Genomic DNA, 17,500 nt, shown 5'->3' with positions numbered 1-17,500 from the left:
ACCTGGGCGGGGAGAGCGACCCGCGCGTCACAGACGCCTCCCGGGTCGTAGAGGTAGGCGGGATGAACCATTCTGAGCTGCTTGAGGTGTATTCGGTAGTGCGTTACCCCCCCCCCCCCATGCAAAAATGCTGCAGTCCGCCTCGGGGAAGGAACTACTTAATGCGGTCCATTAGCGTCCAATAAAACCAACGGCAGACCCGGGAATGCAAACCCATCCCACCCGGCAGGGGGGGAGCTTCTGGGATGAGAGAGCACAATGTCACCCAGGTCGCCTCGAGAGTGGTGTGCAAATTTGACAAAGAGCAATGAAAATATTTTTCGCTTTAATTGATCCAATGATGAGTCCAAGTCACTCTTGCGTAAAGTGGGTCGTGTTTTGTCAGGGAATTTGACTTTTTTGGGGGGGGGATTATTTTTGTGGCATTTCTACTTTATTGTGATAGGACAGTCAAGAAAGGTGGGAGAGAGAGAGAGAGAGGGGAAGGATGGCGTGGTCCAGATTCGAACCCACGCTGCTAAAGGATCAGCCTTTACATGCTAACCCCAACCCACTAAGCCACCGGGGTGCTCCTGTTTGTCTTATTCTGAAAAACCATTGCTGCTCAGTAGCTACTGCAGTAAATGTCATGTTTTAAACACCTAATTCGCCGCTCACTAAGTTATTTAACTAGATGATTGGGCCTCTCAGCGGTCTGCTGTTTCTCCAGAGCAGAGGGATTCTCAGGCAGTTCAAAGAGATACTAAGCTGTCAGAAGGACCCCTCTCCCTGGTCAAAGCACAGCTGGGAAAGCCATAAGCTGTGAGCTCCTCCTCCGAGGCCTACCAGGCTGTTCTGGATGTCTAGGAATTCACTTATGAAATGGCTACTGTATGTGCTTCACATACACACAGAATATGACACCTATTGATTCACAACCATCGTGTCACCCTGGGGGATAAAATGCTTTCTGGGTGTGGTGATGGAAGTGAATAGGAACCCGAGTTGTTGTGTAATTAGTACCGTGCTCGGAAGAGGGTCTCTAAGGCCCCTTTTCATCCCAGTGAATGGAGCAGAAGACATTTATAATCAGCGGCAAAACGTGATCAAAGAACCTAATCACAGCGGCGCACGTTTATCACCCCGGATTAATTTGTGGGCGAGTTGTCGCTGACCGACCTCGTGGCCTTCCTCGTCAACGTGAGCGATCGTGGTTATTAATATGAGAAGCCTCCTTCCAGCTCACCCATCTCATCTGTTTACTGGGTTATTAATATGAGAAGCCTCCTTCCAGCTCACCCATCTCATCTGTTTACTGGAGGGAAGGAATAAATCAGCGCTCTCCACGTGCCCTGGGTACCAGAGATGTGAGCAGAGTTACGGCTGTGTTCCCTTGGTTACATACAGTATCACTAAGAAAGCTTCGGCTAGTTAGGCGTGTACCATGTAAAGGCTGGTCCTTTCTGCCGCACCGTGGGTACCCAGATAGCAAGTGGATCTGGGCCATATACAGGCCAGATCTGGCCCTTGTGGCTTAGTTCCGGCCCATATATGGCCCAGATCTGCTTGCTATCTGGGTAGGCAAGCACAGATAGGCTAGTACTACGCTTACTGAAGGGCCTGTTACCAATAAGACGCCGAAGGCGGCGAACCGGACTAGTTTAGACGCGTGTTCTAAGTGTCAAAAGCAAAAGAAATCCATCGTCCAAACCGTTATATATCTTTGGATGAGGTGATCCGTTTATTAACTCGATAACTCAAAATGCAAAAGATAAAACAAAACCGGCACTTCAGTAGTGCTTCTAAAGTTATACACGTAAATTGTCAACACCGAGTACACGAATACACGGTGGAAAACTGTTAGGCTTCTCCCCAAACGTACGTACCTACACATAGCACTTAACAAACCACGCCCACAAACCCATATATGGAATATGGCTCCAACACTTCCTATCCGGCTAACACCTGCGTGTGTGACGTTGCCACGGGAGATTAACAGAACTGGGCTGAGTTTCCCAGAGGCATCGTAGCGCTATGATGAACGCCATAGCTTACGATGAACGTAGCGCTACGATGCCTCTGGGAAACTCAGCCCAGGTTCACAGTGTTACTGTATGAGGGCACCATGTCTGTCTCTGTGTCCCAGGCAGAGATGAGCGTGGAGAACAGTCTGTCCAGCGAGGGGTGGACGACTCCATCTGCCCCTGCCGCCGGGGTAGTCTCTGGTCAGATGATCTCCTGGAGACTGGCCTGTACCCTCGCGCAGCTGTACCTGCCCCCCGCTCCGATATCACCCCAGCCCTGCGCTAGGGCCCAGCGAGAGACCCCCCCCTACCCCTCCACCAGGCCCCAGAGAGAACCAGCCCCCTCCCCCTCCCCCTCCACCAGGCCCCAGAGAGAACCAGCCCCCTCCCCCTCCACCTCCACCAGGCCCCAGAGAGAACCAGCCCCCTCCCCCTCCCCCTCCACCAGACTCCAGAGAGAACCAGCCCCCTCCCCCTCCACCAGGCCCCAGAGAGAACCAGCCCCCTCCACCTCCACCAGGCCCCAGAGAGAACCAGCCCCCTCCCCCTCCACCTCCACCAGGCCCCAGAGAGGACCAGCCCCCTCCACCTCCCCCTCCACCTCCACCAGGCCCCAGAGAGAACCAGCCCCCTCCACCTCCCCCTCCACCTCCACCAGGCCCCAGAGAGAACCAGCCCCCTCCCCCTCCACCAGGCCCCAGAGAGAACCAGCCCCCTCCCCCTCCACCAGGCCCCAGAGAGAACCAGCCCCCTCCCCCTCCCCCTCCCCCTCCACCAGGCCCCAGAGAGAACCAGCCCCCTCCCTCTCCCCCTCCACCAGGCCCCAGAGAGAACCAGCCCCCTCCCTCTCCACCTCCCCCTCCACCAGGCCCCAGAGAGAACCAGCCCCCTCCCCCTCCCCCTCCCCCTCCCCCTCCCCCTCCACCAGGCCCCAGAGAGAACCAGCCCCCTCCCCCTCCCCCTACCCCTCCACCAGGCCCCAGAGAGAACCAGCCCCCTCCCCCTCCCCCTCCCCCTACCCCTCCACCAGGCCCCAGAGAGAACCAGCCCCCTCCCCCTCCCCCTCCACCAGGCCCCAGAGAGAACCAGCCCCCTCCCCCTCCACCAGGCCCCAGAGAGAACCAGCCCCCTCCCCCTCCCCCTCCACCAGGCCCCAGAGAGAACCAGCCCCCTCCCCCTCCAGGCCCAGACAGAAGGCCTCATCTTGGCCCAGACTCCCAGACGCAGCGCCCCCTGCTGGACAGAGCCAGCAGCCCCCCAGGGCGGACGAGGCTGGAAGAGCCTCCAGGTAAGAGGACCTGGACTCATACTCACCAACACCATCAGGGCCCAAATCTAACCACATTCTGCTCAGCTTTGCTCCCATTTCATCCGTTTTAATCCATCATTTTCGGGGCCTTGGTGTGGAAGTGTTGAGCCTAATTTACTAATGAATCAACAACCTTGATGTTGTAACTTCATGCCAAACTTGAGTCTGATATTTTGTTGCAATTGTGGTGTCCTTGGAATATGAAATGTAATATGAAATGTAATATGAAACGTGGAGCAACGGTGAGCGGGTGATTAAAACGTGTGTGTGTGTGTGTGCGTGTGTGTGACACATCGTGTGAACGAGTTGCAGACAAAGTACCAAGCGCACGTATGTGGACTTCAACACACGGACAGACGTTGATCTGAGGAGAGTGGTTGAGGAGCAGGTGAGGGGCGCACACGGCGGCGTATATAAATATAAATATATAAACATAAATACGCTGTGAATCCAGTCCGTTTGGTGTCTATCCAGGTTCCATTGTCACGTATGCCTTCTCTATAACTCCTCTTTCTCTATAACCTCTCCTCAGTGGCGACAGGAAGTGCACATTAAAATGGCGGAGGAAAGGGAAGCCCACGAGGAGGAACTGGTGAAAAAACAAGAAGAAGAGCAGAAGAGGTTCACAGAGATCATGAGAAAACGGAGGGAAAAGGGAAAACAGGAAACGGCACCTTATGAACTTCCTGTGCGGGTGGAACCAGAGCCGTGACCCCGAGTGTGACCGGACCGACACGGAGTTGTGTTTTACAGAATCACACCACGACTACGCCGTGTTTAAAATGGCTGTTTACACAGTTCGATATAGTAAAATTGAATGAGGCAACTTGAGTCAACTTTTAAAATGTATTCTCCCATTATATTACATTAACATAGAAATTTGACAAAAACATTACCTCTCAAGCAAAAAGGGTTTTGTACACAATACTTTCCCCAGAAATAGAATTTCCCAGACAATACAATAATCACAATTATACACTCAGAGAACTATAGCTACAACTTTCCTTAAAATAACCCCAGATACAGTAAGATTATCTTGAAAAAAGATAACATAGTGACCAGATAATCGATAGATAAACAATTTAACTAGCTATGACATTACCATTGTCTTTCATTCATCACTTTGACACAGGAAAAAACATGAGTTTCCACATTCATATACATTGTCATTTTACACATAAACATTCAATAATCATAGCAACACTTGTCCCATGATGTCAATCCTTCTGGGCCTGACACGTCTTCAGTGTATAGGCAGGTGAAGGTGCGTTTCTGTCTCCAGAGGCTAGGCCTGTTCTAGACCTATCCTAGGCCTGTTCTACGTCTGTTCTAGGCCTGTTCTAGACCTATCCTAGGCCTGTTCTACGTCTGTTCTAGGCCTGTTCTAGACCTATCCTAGGCCTGTTCTAGGACTGTTCTTTGCCTGTTCTAGACCTATCCTAGGCCTGTTCTAGGACTGTTCTATGCCTGTTCTAGACCTATCCTAGGCCTGTTCTAGGTATGTTCTAGGACTGTTCTAGACCTATCCTAGGCCTGTTCTAGGACTGTTCTATGCCTGTTCTAGACCTATCCTAGGCCTGTTCTAGGACTGTACTAGGCCTGTTCTAGACCTATCCTTACCTGTTCTAGGCGTGTTCTAGGCCTGTTCTAGGACTGTTCTAGGTATGTTCTAGGTCTGTTCTAGGCCTGTTCTAGGCCTGTTCTAGGCGTGTTCTAGGCCTGTTCTAGGCCTGTTCTAGGTCTGTTCTAGGACTGTTCTAGGCCTGTTATAGGACTGTTCTAAGCCTGTTCTAGACCTATCCTAGACCTGTTCTAGGTCTGTTCTAGGACTGTTCTGTCCCTCTAAGCGCCGTTCCTCTCAGCGCTCCATACTTGGTCAAACTGTAAACATGGAAACCAACGGGTTTCCTAAGAACTTCACAAAAGTGTTCAAAAGTAGTTTGATTACAAAACACAGCATAATGCTCCCCGACTGCTAGACTGTGAAATGGCTCAATGAGGGTAACAGTTCTAGGCATCGTATCTGAGACCCCAACAACATCAGCAGAGAAATATGGAATGAGAGGCAATTAGGGGCTATGACCTTTGGCATATGACCTTTGGCATATGACCTATGCTTATGAACAGAGTGTTTGTCCATTTCGACAAAACATGTCGTCCCAGCAGCGTCTGGGTTCCTTCAAACAAACACGCAGAGGACATGAACGTTATCTGACCAGCGGAATGACAGCTGGCTGCATTAGTGTGTCCGATAAGAGATGGAGCTGTTGCATAGCTTGCTTTCAAGTGCGCTGTTCGCTAGCTATTACCATGTAGATATCTGTCATAGCTGTGTGCAAAGGATTTCTTCACTACAATACATACAATGTGAGGGTCGCCATAACAGACCCATATCAATGAGTGTGATATTGCACGACAGCTGCAGTCATTATGCACCTATAGCAAATTGTATCAGATTAATCCGAATACCAACATACAGTAATTTATGTACATCACATCAGGTTCTTTATAATACCAATTATAAAATAAGGCACTTTTCTGCTCTTTGGGACAATAAAAAAAAAGTCTCTCACGTTGCAATCGCCAACGTCTCAAGTTTGTGGACCCCCCCCCCGTCCCCCCCCGTCAAAGAAATATTACAACGAGCATTAGAATCGGGTGGCTTCTGTCATCCGATTGAGAGACAACCAAGGACATGGAGTCCGTTATATCCCTTATGATTGAAGACACACCTTGGAATAAAACATTGTGGTATAACAATAATCACATTGTAGAAACGCTGTCTTGCGTAGTCGTGGAAACGGGTTCCAGCCGCTCCACGGCCCGGGGAAATACAACACGTCGTCGGCGTTGGTTCGTTCGTTTTCATTCGCACCCTCAGACGGGGTAGAGATACCGTGCTGGAGATGTCGTATTGCACTTTACCATGAAGCTTATAGGAGGGCTCAGTTCCTGGTCCTTCTTCTCCCTCTCTCTGTCCCTCTCTCCCTCCCTCCCTCCCTCCCTCCCTCCCTCCCTACTCCCGGGTTCGAGTGTCCGTGTCTCCCGGCGTCCGCTGCCGAGGGGTCCGTGCCGACAGCGTCGGGGCTCAGGAGCAGAAGGGGTGCGTTTGGAACGGATCACGGTGCGGGCCAGTCCTGGGCGCCCCCCCCGGGCGGGGCTCATCTCAGCAGCACGCGGTACGTGCTGATCTCCATGGGCTCGAGGCTGATCTCTCCCTGGCCGGCCACGCCCTCGGAGTCGTGCATCAGGGACAGGGAGACGGGCTGGATCGTCTGGAAGCTCAACTCCGAGAACAGCTTCTCCGTGTCGATCTGGGAGAGAACGCGCACACACACACACACGCGCACACACACACACGCGCACACACACACAACGCATCCAAATTAGAATTAAGCTCCCATTCACTTAAACGTTACATAAATAAAGACATAATATCTGTCATATGTACATGATGCGGCTACCATGTCCTGTCCAGCGAAACCGGAAGGTCAAATCGAAGCTGACCTGACGAAGTGAAACCATCTCACGCCGAACACTCGCCCGTCAGGAATGTTTATTTGGACACAAATGAACTTCCTCTTCCCCCAGTTGAGCCCGAAGAGCGGGACGATCGAACCGGAACCTTCCAGATCACACCGTCCGGCACATAAGAGCCATCACACTCCTCGGCGAGGAAGATGAACCGATGAAGACTCTGAGATGATCATTAAAAGCTGTGCTTCGGTAAATATTGCATGGAGTACGGAGTTTGTCATAATTTTTTAATGCTCATTTAACGAGCAGTATTCTGAGAACGTTTTGGTTTGATGTGATCTATGTTTTATGGGTTTTGCAGAAAGCGGATCAAATGCCAATGAAATGTCCTCCCAGGAGTGTTGAATCGATGCCCCTAGCTGAACTCCTATTACTGGATTTTATCTGCAATCGTTTTATTCACCTTTAGTTCTCTGGAAAACAGCCAGGATGCTACGGTCTGTTTTGACTGAGCCGGCCAGGGACGTCCCATTCCGTCCATTTCCTGTCTAAATGTGTCTAACCAGCGCGTTGAACGGAAACAGGTTGATCGAAAGATTCAACAGAAGCGTGGACTGGTCCACAGACGATAATGAAATATCCAGAGCTCTTTGAGGACCTCAGTTTTTGGCTGGACACACATGGTAACGCTGAGGGTGAAGTGCCTGAGTCGTCCCAGAGAGCCGCTCTGTGAATGGACTCCATTTTGTAAGGATGAGGGCACTGTGAGACATTAACACCTTCCTCAAAATGAGAGAGAGAGACCGTGTTCAATCGTGTGGCATTGCTGCAGGCTTCTCTTTTTCCCTCAGTGTTGCTTTGTGTGAATTAGGATCATGAGCATAAAACATTTGTGTGTGAGTGTGTGTGTATGTGTGTGTGTATGTGTGTGTGTGTGCGTGTGTGTGCATGCGTGTGTGTGTCTCCGTGTGTGTGTGTGTCTGCGTGTGTGTGCATGTGCGTGCGTGTGTATTTTCATCCTGATGTGTGTGTGTGTGTCTGCGTGTGTGTGTGTGTCTCTGTGTGTGTGTCTCTGTGTGTGTGTGTGTGCGTGTGTGTGTGTGCGTGTGTGTGTGCATGTGTGTGTGTCTCCGTGTGTGTGTGTGTATGTGTGTGTGTGCATGTGTGTCTGTGTGTGTGTGTCTCTGTGTGTGTGCATGTGTGTGTGTCTCTGTGTGTGTGTGTGTGTGTGTGTGTCTGCGTGTGTGTGCATGTGTCTGCGTGTGTGTGTGTGCGTGTGTGTGTGTGTGTGTGAGCTGACCTTCCCGCGGGTGGTGGCACACAGCAGCCCAGTGTTGGTGCCGGAGAGGCTGCAGTCAAAGCCCTTCCTGTGCAGAATCAGCGCGGCCTCGTCGCCCGGACCCCCGCCCTCCTCCTGGGGGGAGAGAGAGAGACGCCTCAGACCCCACAGACACCCCACTGTCCCCCCCCAGCCCTGGACACCGCCCCCCCCCTCCGCACACGGACCCCCCAGCCTCAACACTGGGGCAATTATCGAGGCTGCTCTTTCATAGGTCAGCTGCATTTCCACAAACCGTGGTTGAAGAAAGGGATTCTGGGACGGGGGGTCAGAGGAGGGGAGGGGGGAGGGGGGGAGGGGCGGGGTTACTTCAGTTCACTCCGACCGAATACAAGTGAATTGTATTCACTGTAGTATCCACAGCTCCTGCCTCAAGAGGCGGGGTCGGGTGGAGGCGGGGTCGGGTGGAGCGCGCCTACTAACGCTCGCCTCGCGGACGCACGTTTCACTGCTCTGGACCGGAGCTGGCCCAGAACCGTTCTACGGATCGTGCTGTCAGGGCCAAGGACGCAGAGTGGAGCTCTTTTCAGTCAAATGTAACTTAATTGCTCAACAGATTCACGTTCCCTGCAGAGAGACGACTTGTATCTTTGACTTTAGGAGGCGTGAGTTAACGGGGGGGGGGGGGGCGGCTGGCGGGAGTGAACGGGGGGGAGGGGGGGGGGTGACGAAGGGGAGGTGGCGGGCGGGAGTTAACGGGGGCGGGGAGGGGGGGGTGACGCGGGGGAGGCGGCGGGTGGGAGTTAACGGGGGGGGAGGGGGGGGTGACGAGGGGGAGGCGGTGCAGCGGAGCGTGGAAGGCCTGGTTAGGCCGGGGCTGGTTACAGTCAGGTTAATCAATACAATCAGCGCACCTTGCTCCTATTAACAACAAGATAAATCAATGTCTCAAAGTGAGAAAGAGAGAGGGACAGAGAGAAGAGAGAGAGGAAGGGACAGGCATGGTGACAGAGAGAGAGAAGAGAGAGAGGAAGGGACAGAAAGAAGAGAGAGAGATGAGAGAGAGGAAGGGACAGGGGTAGTGACAGAGAGAGAGAAGAGAGAAGAGAGAGAGGAAGGGACAGGGGTAGTGACAGAGAGAGAGAAGAGAGAAGAGAGAGAGGAAGGATAAGTGACAGAGAGAGAGATGAGAGAGAGAGGAAGGGACAGGCATGGTGACAGAGAGAGAGATGAGAGAAGAGAGAGAGGAAGGATAAGTGACAGAGAGAGAGATGAGAGAGAGAGGAAGGGACAGGCATGGTGACAGAGAGAGAGATGAGAGAAGAGAGAGAGGAAGGATAAGTGACAGAGAGAGAGATGAGAGAGAGAGAGACAGAGATGAAAGAGAGAGTAAGGGACACTCATAGTGACAGAGAGGCAGAGATAAGTGACAGAGCCAGCTGTGACAGCTGTGGCCTGAGCGTACCTTGGCCTGGAGGGTGCGCAGGTTGACCAGGTGGAGGTCGCAGGGCAGGGAGGAGGTCAGGGGGCTGTAGGGGGCCAGGGCCAGGGCCCCCCCCTCGGGGCTGACCGCCATGGGCAGCAGGGGGTGGTTCAGGTACAGCCAGGACATGTGACTCAGCAGAGACGGGTAGCTGACCGCCGGCCTGGCCCCCTCTGCCTGGACACACACAAGATCATATGAGTTACACACACACACACACACACACAAGATCATATGAGTTACACACACACACACGCACACGCACACACACGCACACAAGATAATATGAGTTACACACACACACACACACAAGATCATATGAGTTACACACACGCACACACACACACACACACAAGATCATATGAGTTACACACACGCACACACACACACACACACAAGATCATATGAGTTACACACACACACACACACACACACACACACAAGATCATATGAGACGCTGTACACACGCACGCACGCGCACACACACACACACAAGATAATACGAGTACGGACACTGCCGGGACACACGCATGCACCCACACACACACAAGCACGCACACACACACACACACACACACACACACAAGAGAATACGTGTACAGATGCTGCCGGGACACACGCACACACACATATACTGTACACACACACATATATACTGTACACACTGGCACACACACACGCATGCACATACACAAGATAATATGTGTACAAGTGTTCCCTGGACACACCAGGGTTATAATAATTTTGTTTTATTTTTATATCGTTTTAACTTCTTTTTTTTTTCAATTTCAGCTTAGTTTTAATTCATTTTTAAAGCGGGTTTGCTAATTTAGTTAAGTTCAGTTTTTGAAAATGCTTAGTTTTAGTTTAGTTTTTATTAGTTTCAGTATTAGTTTTAGTTTTATCCTTCACTACATGGCGTGGGCCCTCATGTGCAGTCAGACCCTAAATCATGATTACATTTCACGCAACTCCCGCTGATAATAGCAGTTAATCGAGTAACCAAATCTTACTCGAGTAAATTCTTATCAGCAATTAATCGATAGTCGATCAACTGTTAACATCCCTGGTTGCGAGGCGTGTTGAGTGGGTGTCTGAGGGCTGGTTGGTTGTGAGGCGTGTTGAAGGCGGTTGGTTGTGAGGCGTGTTGAGTGGGTGTGTGAGGGCGGCTGGTTGTGAGGCGTGTTGAGGCGTGTTGAGGCGTGTTGAGTGGGTGTCTGAGGGTGGCTGGTTGTGAGACGTGTTGAGTGGGTGTGTGAGGGCGGCTGGTTGAGAGGCGTGTTGAGTGGGTGTCTGAGGGCGGCTGGTTGTGAGGCGTGTTGAAGGCGGCTGGTTGTGAGGCGTGTTGAGGCGTGTTGAGTGGGTGTCTGAGGGCTGGTTGTGAGGCGTGTTGAGTGGGTGTCTGAGGGCGGCTGGTTGTGAGGCGTGTTGAGTGGGTGTCTGAGGGCGGTTGGTTGTAGGCGTGTTGAGGCGTGTTGAGTGGGTGTGTGAGGGCGGCTGGTTGTGAGGCGTGTTGAGTGGGTGTGTGAGGGAGGTTGGTTGTGAGGCGTGTTGAGGCGTGTTGAGTGGGTGTCTGAGGGCGGCTGGTTGAGAGGCGTGTTGAAGGCGGCTGGTTGTGAGGCGTGTTGAGGCGTGTTGAGTGGGTGTCTGAGGGCGGTTGGTTGTGAGGTGTGTTGAGTGGGTGTCTGAGCGCGGCTGGTTGTGAGGCGTGTTGAGTGGGTGTCTGAGGGCGGCTGGTTGTGAGGCGTGTTGAGTGGGTGTCTGAGGGCGGTTGGTTGTAGGCGTGTTGAGGCGTGTTGAGTGGGTGTGTGAGGGCGGCTGGTTGTGAGGCGTGTTGAGTGGGTGTGTGAGGGAGGTTGGTTGTGAGGCGTGTTGAGGCGTGTTGAGTGGGTGTCTGAGGGCGGCTGGTTGAGAGGCGTGTTGAAGGCGGCTGGTTGTGAGGCGTGTTGAGGCGTGTTGAGTGGGTGTCTGAGGGCGGTTGGTTGAGAGACGTGTTGAGTGGGTGTCTGAGGGCGGCTGGTTGTGAGGCGTGTTGAGTGGGTGTGTGAGAGCGGTTGGTTGAGAGACGTGTTGAGTGGGTGTCTGAGGGCGGCTGGTTGTGAGGCGTGTTGAGTGGATGTCTGAGGGCGGTTGGTTGTGAGGCGTGTTGAGTGGGTGTCTGACGGCGGCTGGTTGTGAGGCGTGTTGAGGGCGGCTGGTTGTGAGGCGTGTTAAGTGGGTGTTGAGACGTGTTGAGGCATGTTGAGTGGGTGTCTGAGGGCGGCTGGTTGTGAGGCGTGTTGAGTGGGTGTGTGAGGGCGGCTGGTCACCTTGTCCGGCGTCCCTCGGCTCTCCAGCAGGAGGCGGAAGGAGCTGGCGGTGACCTTGTTGTCCAGGACGCCCTGACCAAGCCCGCGGTTATCGTCCTGGTTGAGCCGGCGGTCCATGATGACCTCCAGCTGACCTGCGGGGTTCAGGGGTCAAGAGGACAGAGGTTAAGCTCACCAAGACACGCTGACAGATGTCTGCCAGAGGCGGGGTCATGTGATCAAAGGTCACCCCGACTGATTCCTCCAAAGAAGAGAAATTTAGCGTGTGTAAACGCTAGCTTGTTTTGATTAAAATGTGAAAATTTGAAGCAAAACAATGCTATCATTGATATTTCACTCTCACACCGTGTCCTAACTGCTTGCGACGCGAGCAACAGAACGCAGCATCGCATGCTTGCTGTCCTAACTGAAACCGTTAAATTCCCTGCTCTGTTACGTCATGTGTCTATATTCCCAACTGAAGACAGTTAAAGAACGAACGCCTGTCAACGCGAGCGACAGGAGGAGAATAGGAACAGGGCGAGCGTCAGAAGGGCAGTTAAAACGTCGCGCGTCGCTCGCGTCCAGTTAGGACATAACAATAGAAAACAAAGCAATGGAACGCATTTTGTCGCTGACGCTCGCTCGCGTGTAGTTAGGACACGGTGTCACACACACACACACACACACACACACACACACACACACACACACACACACACACACACACACACACACACGGTCGGACTGACCAGGCTTGAGGCTGGCGGCCCCCAGGGACTGAGCGGTGAGCAGGGTCAGTCTGGAGCGGGAGTCCTGGATGTAGGCCATGCTGGTCATGGGGTAGAAGTTGGCCTGCAGGGGCAGCTTGGCCATGGTCCTCCTGGGCTGGACCTGGACAGGGTCAGGGGGGTAGTTGGTCAGGGGTGTAGAGGTGAGTAACGAGGGGGAACACTCTGACTAGAGAAGTGGGTTTACTGGACTAGAAATGGTACAGTTTTTACGTTAGTCGTGTTTAGAAGTGGTTCTACTGTGGGTCCATGGATAAAGAGGTGGTTCTACTGTGGGTCCATGGATAAAGAGGTGGTTCTACTGTGGGTCCATGGGTAAAGAGGTGGTTCTACTGTGGGTCCATGGATTAAGAGGTGGTTCTACTGTGGGTCCATGGATAAAGAGGTGGTTCTACTGTGGGTCCATGGATAAAGAAGTGGTTCTACTGTGGGTCCATGGATAAAGAAGTGTGTCTACTGTGGGTCCATGGGTAAAGAGGTGGTTCTACTGTGGGTCCATGGATAAAAAGTGGTTCTACTGTGGGTCCATGGATAAAGAGGTGGTTCTACTGTGGGTCCATGGATAAAGAGGTGGTTCTACTGTGGGTCCATGGATAAAGAGGTGGTTCTACTGTGGGTCCATGGGTAAAGAAGTGGTTCTACTGTGGGTCCATGGATAAAGAAGTGGTTCTACTCTGTATACCTCCATGTACCCTCCACTACAGCTCTGATCATAGTAGATTTAAATCAGCTTGATTTGAATAATATTTCATTCACGAGGTACAGTACAACTAAAACATGATCTGCTTTCAGTTCAGTTTCAGTTTATTTTATTTTATAAAATAGAATGTAAATGTACCCAATTGTAGCCAAAAGGCTAGTTTACATTGGCAGTCCCCCTGCCAGAAATAATTGTCTAGTACCTCGTAAAAAAGATGAAAACGCAAGTACAAACACACTATTGTGGTGATGGGCTGGTTAACACAGCAGCACATACAGGCTCTGGTAATGATGTTTGAAAGTAGAGGCGAAAGTCACACATCAAAAGGATTCAGATCAGGTGCCGGGTTGAAAGCATGAAGAATGACAAGAATCCACACGCTGCAGCTCCCGTGATCGTAGATGGATTCCGTGTGACGTTTCGAGCCAAAGCACTTCTTCAGACGTCTGACGACGAGCTCTGCCTCGAAACCTCACACAGAATACATCTACTATACAGGAATTATACATTTCAAGCCATCTTATTTGTGAAGGCCTTTTCATTAACAGGCCAATCTAATAACTCTTTTGGAGAGAACATAATTTTGTGACTACTCAGCAGACAATGGCGTTGTTGATACAGGCAGATGTGCATCTCCATGCAAGCGAAGCCAGTAAGCTTCTTTATCTGCTGGCTGTGTTGTTGTATCGTGTGTTTCTGAGAAATCTACTTTCTTTGAAGGTGTTAAATCCCCCATAATCCCCCAAAAGCCTGATCAGACAACTGAAAAGTTTCAAATTGAGATTTTGAAAAGTTCATTTCCAGGCACGTGGTAGCATGTCTAATTGGCATCGAGTCACCAGCGTGAATAAATCTCGACATACCCCAGACACCAGAATAAATCATTTAAAAATGCAAAACATCTGTATTTAATTCAGCCAAATAGAAGAAGTCGATTTTTTGTCAGTGTGGATGTGTAAGATAGTAACACCTTTCAAGCTCGTCTATACAGTGATCTAAAAGCTCCTTAACACCATCAGCATCATACAGTACTACAGTACTAATACTATCAGTATCATATAGTACTACAGTACTAATACTATCAGCATCATATAGTACTAATACTATCAGCACCATACAGTACTACAGTATTAATACTATCAGCATCATATAGTACTACAGTACTAATACTATCAGCATCACAGTAGTACTAATACTATCAGTATCATAAAGTACTACAGTACTAATACTATCAGCATCATATAGTACTAATACTATCAGCATCATACAGTACTACAGTACTAATACTATCAGCATCATATAGTACTACAGTACTAATACTATCAGCATCATACAGTACTACAGTACTAATACTATCAGCATCACAGTACTACAGTACTAATACTATCAGCATCATACAGTACTACAGTACTAATGCTATCAGCATCACAGTACTAATACTATCAGCATCATATAGTACTACAGTACTAATACTATCAGCATCACAGTAGTACTAATACTATCAGTATCATAAAGTACTACAGTACTAATACTATCAGCATCATACAGTACTACAGTACTAATACTATCAGCATCATATAGTACTACAGTACTAATACTATCAGCATCATATAGTACTACAGTACTAATACTATCAGCATCATACAGTACGACAGTACTAATACTATCACACACAGACTACACACACAGAAGTTCTCTACACACACAGAAGTTCTCTCACAGAGAAGTTCTCTACACACACAGAGAAGTTCTCTACACACACAGAGAAGTTCTCTACACACACTGTCTGCCGGTCAGAGTGGAACTGAATCGTCTCAACCAGAGTACTTCATTCGCCTGGAGCCACGGGAGTCAGTTGTAACTGAAATGAGACAGGTTGGGCTCCGTGTGTCTCCTCGCTAGGCGCTTGTGATCCTGTTATCTGACTCCATCTCTCAAGAAACTCCAATACACCGAGCTCCTGAGGGCTTAATGTCCTTCTATAGACTCCATATCAGTAGCCGACTATCGCTGTGCACTGTACGCCTCCGGAGAGAAGCAGTCACTCAACGCACGACTACTCCTGTTGAGTTCCATCTGTACGGAGGCCCTGAGGCTCGCTGTTTGAGGTGAGGCATCACTGCTCGGCGCAGAAACAACAACCACAACTCATTAAAGCAGCTGTTTCCTGCTCAAAACAACGGATGGAGGACGCTCTACATAATTCCACCTGCTGGGTATCGGGCAAACAAGTGTTCTCCCCTTTCACGGCCATTGTGTGTGTGTGTGTGTGTGTGTGTGTGTGACAGCGTGTGTGTGCCTGGCGGGAGGCCCTACACCGCCAGAACAGAGAACCCAGAGAGGTAGAACCGTCCGAGGCGTATATACCTGGAAGCCATTGAGGTCTGTGAAGAATCGATCCCCACTCTCCACATCTGACGTTAACCTCATCGCAATTTCACGGTTGAATTCCCCTCGTATGTCCACCGAGTTAAAGATCTCCACCGACCGGCCCTCTATACCTGGGGGAGAGAGAGGGGGGAGAGGGAGGGGGGGGGGGGGAGAGAGGGAAAGGGAGAGAGAGAGGGGGGGGGGAGAGAGAGGGGGGGAGAGAGAGAGAGGGGGGGGGAGAGAGGGGGGGGAGAGAGGGAGGGAGAGAGAGGGAGGGGGGGAGAGAGGGAGGGAGAGAGAGGGAGGGAGAGAGAGAGGGAGGGAGAGGGAGGGAAAGAGGGGGAAGGGGAGAGGGGGAGGGAGAGAGAGAGGGGGGGAGAGAGAGAGAGGGGGGGTGGAAGAAGAGAGAGGGGGGGGAGAGAGGGAGGGAGAGAGAGGGAGGGAGAGAGAGAGGGAGGGAGAGGGAGGGAAAGAGAGGGGGAAGGGGAGAGAGGGGGAGGGAGAGAGAGGGAGGGAGAGAGAGGGGGAGGGAGAGTTTCAACACTATCTCAATCACAGGGGCTGCTGTGGTGAACACCTGTTAAGCGGCCGAGCCCTCGGTAGAGTGTCACACGCAGATGACCGGCGCGGCCGAGCGAGCGTCTCCCCTCGCCAGGACCCCCGTGGTCAAACAGAGACGGAAACATTTCACCCCTCAGGATCCAAAGGAACAGTTGCTGCTGAGCAAATTGTTCTGTTTCTGCTCAGTTCGCCTCACAGAACGGGATTGGGAAATAAAGTTCCACAGTTTGGTCTGGGGTATTAATAACGTTCCACGCTGGGGTCTGGGGTATTAATGACGTTCCCCGATCTGGTCTGGGGTATTAATGACGTTCCCCGGTCTGGTCTGGGGTACTAATGACGTTCCTCGTCTGGTCTGGGGTATTAATTACAGTGTTCTTGACTAGATCGATGCATCAAGCTAATCCTTGGATGGCGCATATGGTACATAATCTGTTTTTTTCTTCTTTTTTTTGGGAGGAATGCTTCTTACATTGTTTGATATCCAATCGTACCAAACTTAATTAATCTGCTGGGAGAAAAACAAATTTGCCCCAGTTTTGGGTGTGAAAAACCAAGGCGTGGAAAGACTGTTTAACATGTAGATCGATATGGAGAAGAACCCAGTCACACACAGCCGTGGTAGAAGAGGAGGAGGAACTGTGCTGTAGAATGAGGCACTTTTTAAGGCACTGAATGACCTGACCCCTCAGTACCTAGCTGAACTTCTCCATGTTCACACCCCAGATAGAGCACTGAGGTCATCAAATGAGCTCCAACTGGATGTCCCAAGGTCCAGGCTCAGGACTAAAGGCCACCGAGCTTTTGCAGTTGCTGCCCCGAAGCTGTGGAACAGTCTGCCGCTCCAGATTCAGTCTGCCCCGACCCTGGACATGTTTAAATATAGATTCAGTCTGCCCAGACCCTAGACATGTTTAAATATAGATTCAGTCTGCCCAGACCCTGGACATGTTTAAATATAGATTCAGTCTGCCCAGACCCTAGACATGTTTAAATATAGATTCAGTCTGCCCCGACCCTAGACATGTTTAAATATAGATTCAGTCTGCCCAGACCCTGGACATGTTTAAATATAGATTCAGTCTGCCCAGACCCTGGACATGTTTAAATATAGATTCAGTCTGCCCCGACCCTAGACATGTTTAAATATAGATTCAGTCTGCCCAGACCCTGGACATGTTTAAATATAGATTCAGTCTGCCCAGACCCTGGACATGTTTAAATATAGATTCAGTCTGC

The 17,500-nt window shown here is 50.9% G+C and overlaps 2 protein-coding genes across 3 annotated transcripts in view; one reads left to right on the top strand and one right to left on the bottom strand.

Annotated features, from left to right (window-relative positions):
• The window catches only part of tmem232 (transmembrane protein 232), a gene marked incomplete at both ends in the record, with an annotated part of 9,071 nt that extends 5,047 nt beyond the window's left edge, over window positions 1–4,024 (top strand). Inside the window, 4 exons of the mRNA XM_084455672.1 lie at window positions 1–53; window positions 2,126–2,194; window positions 3,187–3,291; window positions 3,845–4,024. The exon at window positions 1–53 is cut by the window's left edge and continues 129 nt beyond it. Of these exons, the coding sequence (XP_084311798.1) occupies window positions 1–53; window positions 2,126–2,194; window positions 3,187–3,291; window positions 3,845–4,024 (407 nt within the window). The remainder of the gene's footprint in view (window positions 54–2,125; window positions 2,195–3,186; window positions 3,292–3,844) is intronic.
• Window positions 4,025–4,144: 120 nt separating this feature from the next.
• The window catches only part of man2a1 (mannosidase, alpha, class 2A, member 1), a 55,121-nt gene continuing 41,765 nt past the window's right edge, over window positions 4,145–17,500 (bottom strand). Inside the window, exons 17-23 of one of the 2 annotated variants that reach the window (XR_014631082.1) lie at window positions 15,698–15,831; window positions 12,592–12,733; window positions 11,861–11,994; window positions 9,534–9,728; window positions 8,090–8,203; window positions 4,933–6,626; window positions 4,145–4,614 (exon numbers count right to left, since the gene is read on the bottom strand). Coding sequence is in view for 1 of the 2 variants with exons in the window: in XM_084460187.1 (XP_084316313.1) it covers window positions 6,474–6,626; window positions 8,090–8,203; window positions 9,534–9,728; window positions 11,861–11,994; window positions 12,592–12,733; window positions 15,698–15,831 (872 nt within the window). In the remaining variant the exon portion in view is untranslated. Of the gene's footprint in view, window positions 6,627–8,089; window positions 8,204–9,533; window positions 9,729–11,860; window positions 11,995–12,591; window positions 12,734–15,697; window positions 15,832–17,500 lie in introns of both variants that reach the window. The other variant, XM_084460187.1, reaches the window with a different exon arrangement.

Source organism: Borostomias antarcticus (assembly GCF_949987555.1).
Source record: "Borostomias antarcticus genome assembly, chromosome: 2".
In the NCBI taxonomy this organism is placed as follows: domain Eukaryota; kingdom Metazoa; phylum Chordata; class Actinopteri; order Stomiiformes; family Stomiidae; genus Borostomias; species Borostomias antarcticus.
The sequence above is the reverse complement of the archived record's forward strand: the minus strand, read 5'-3'. Positions and strand labels throughout refer to the sequence as shown.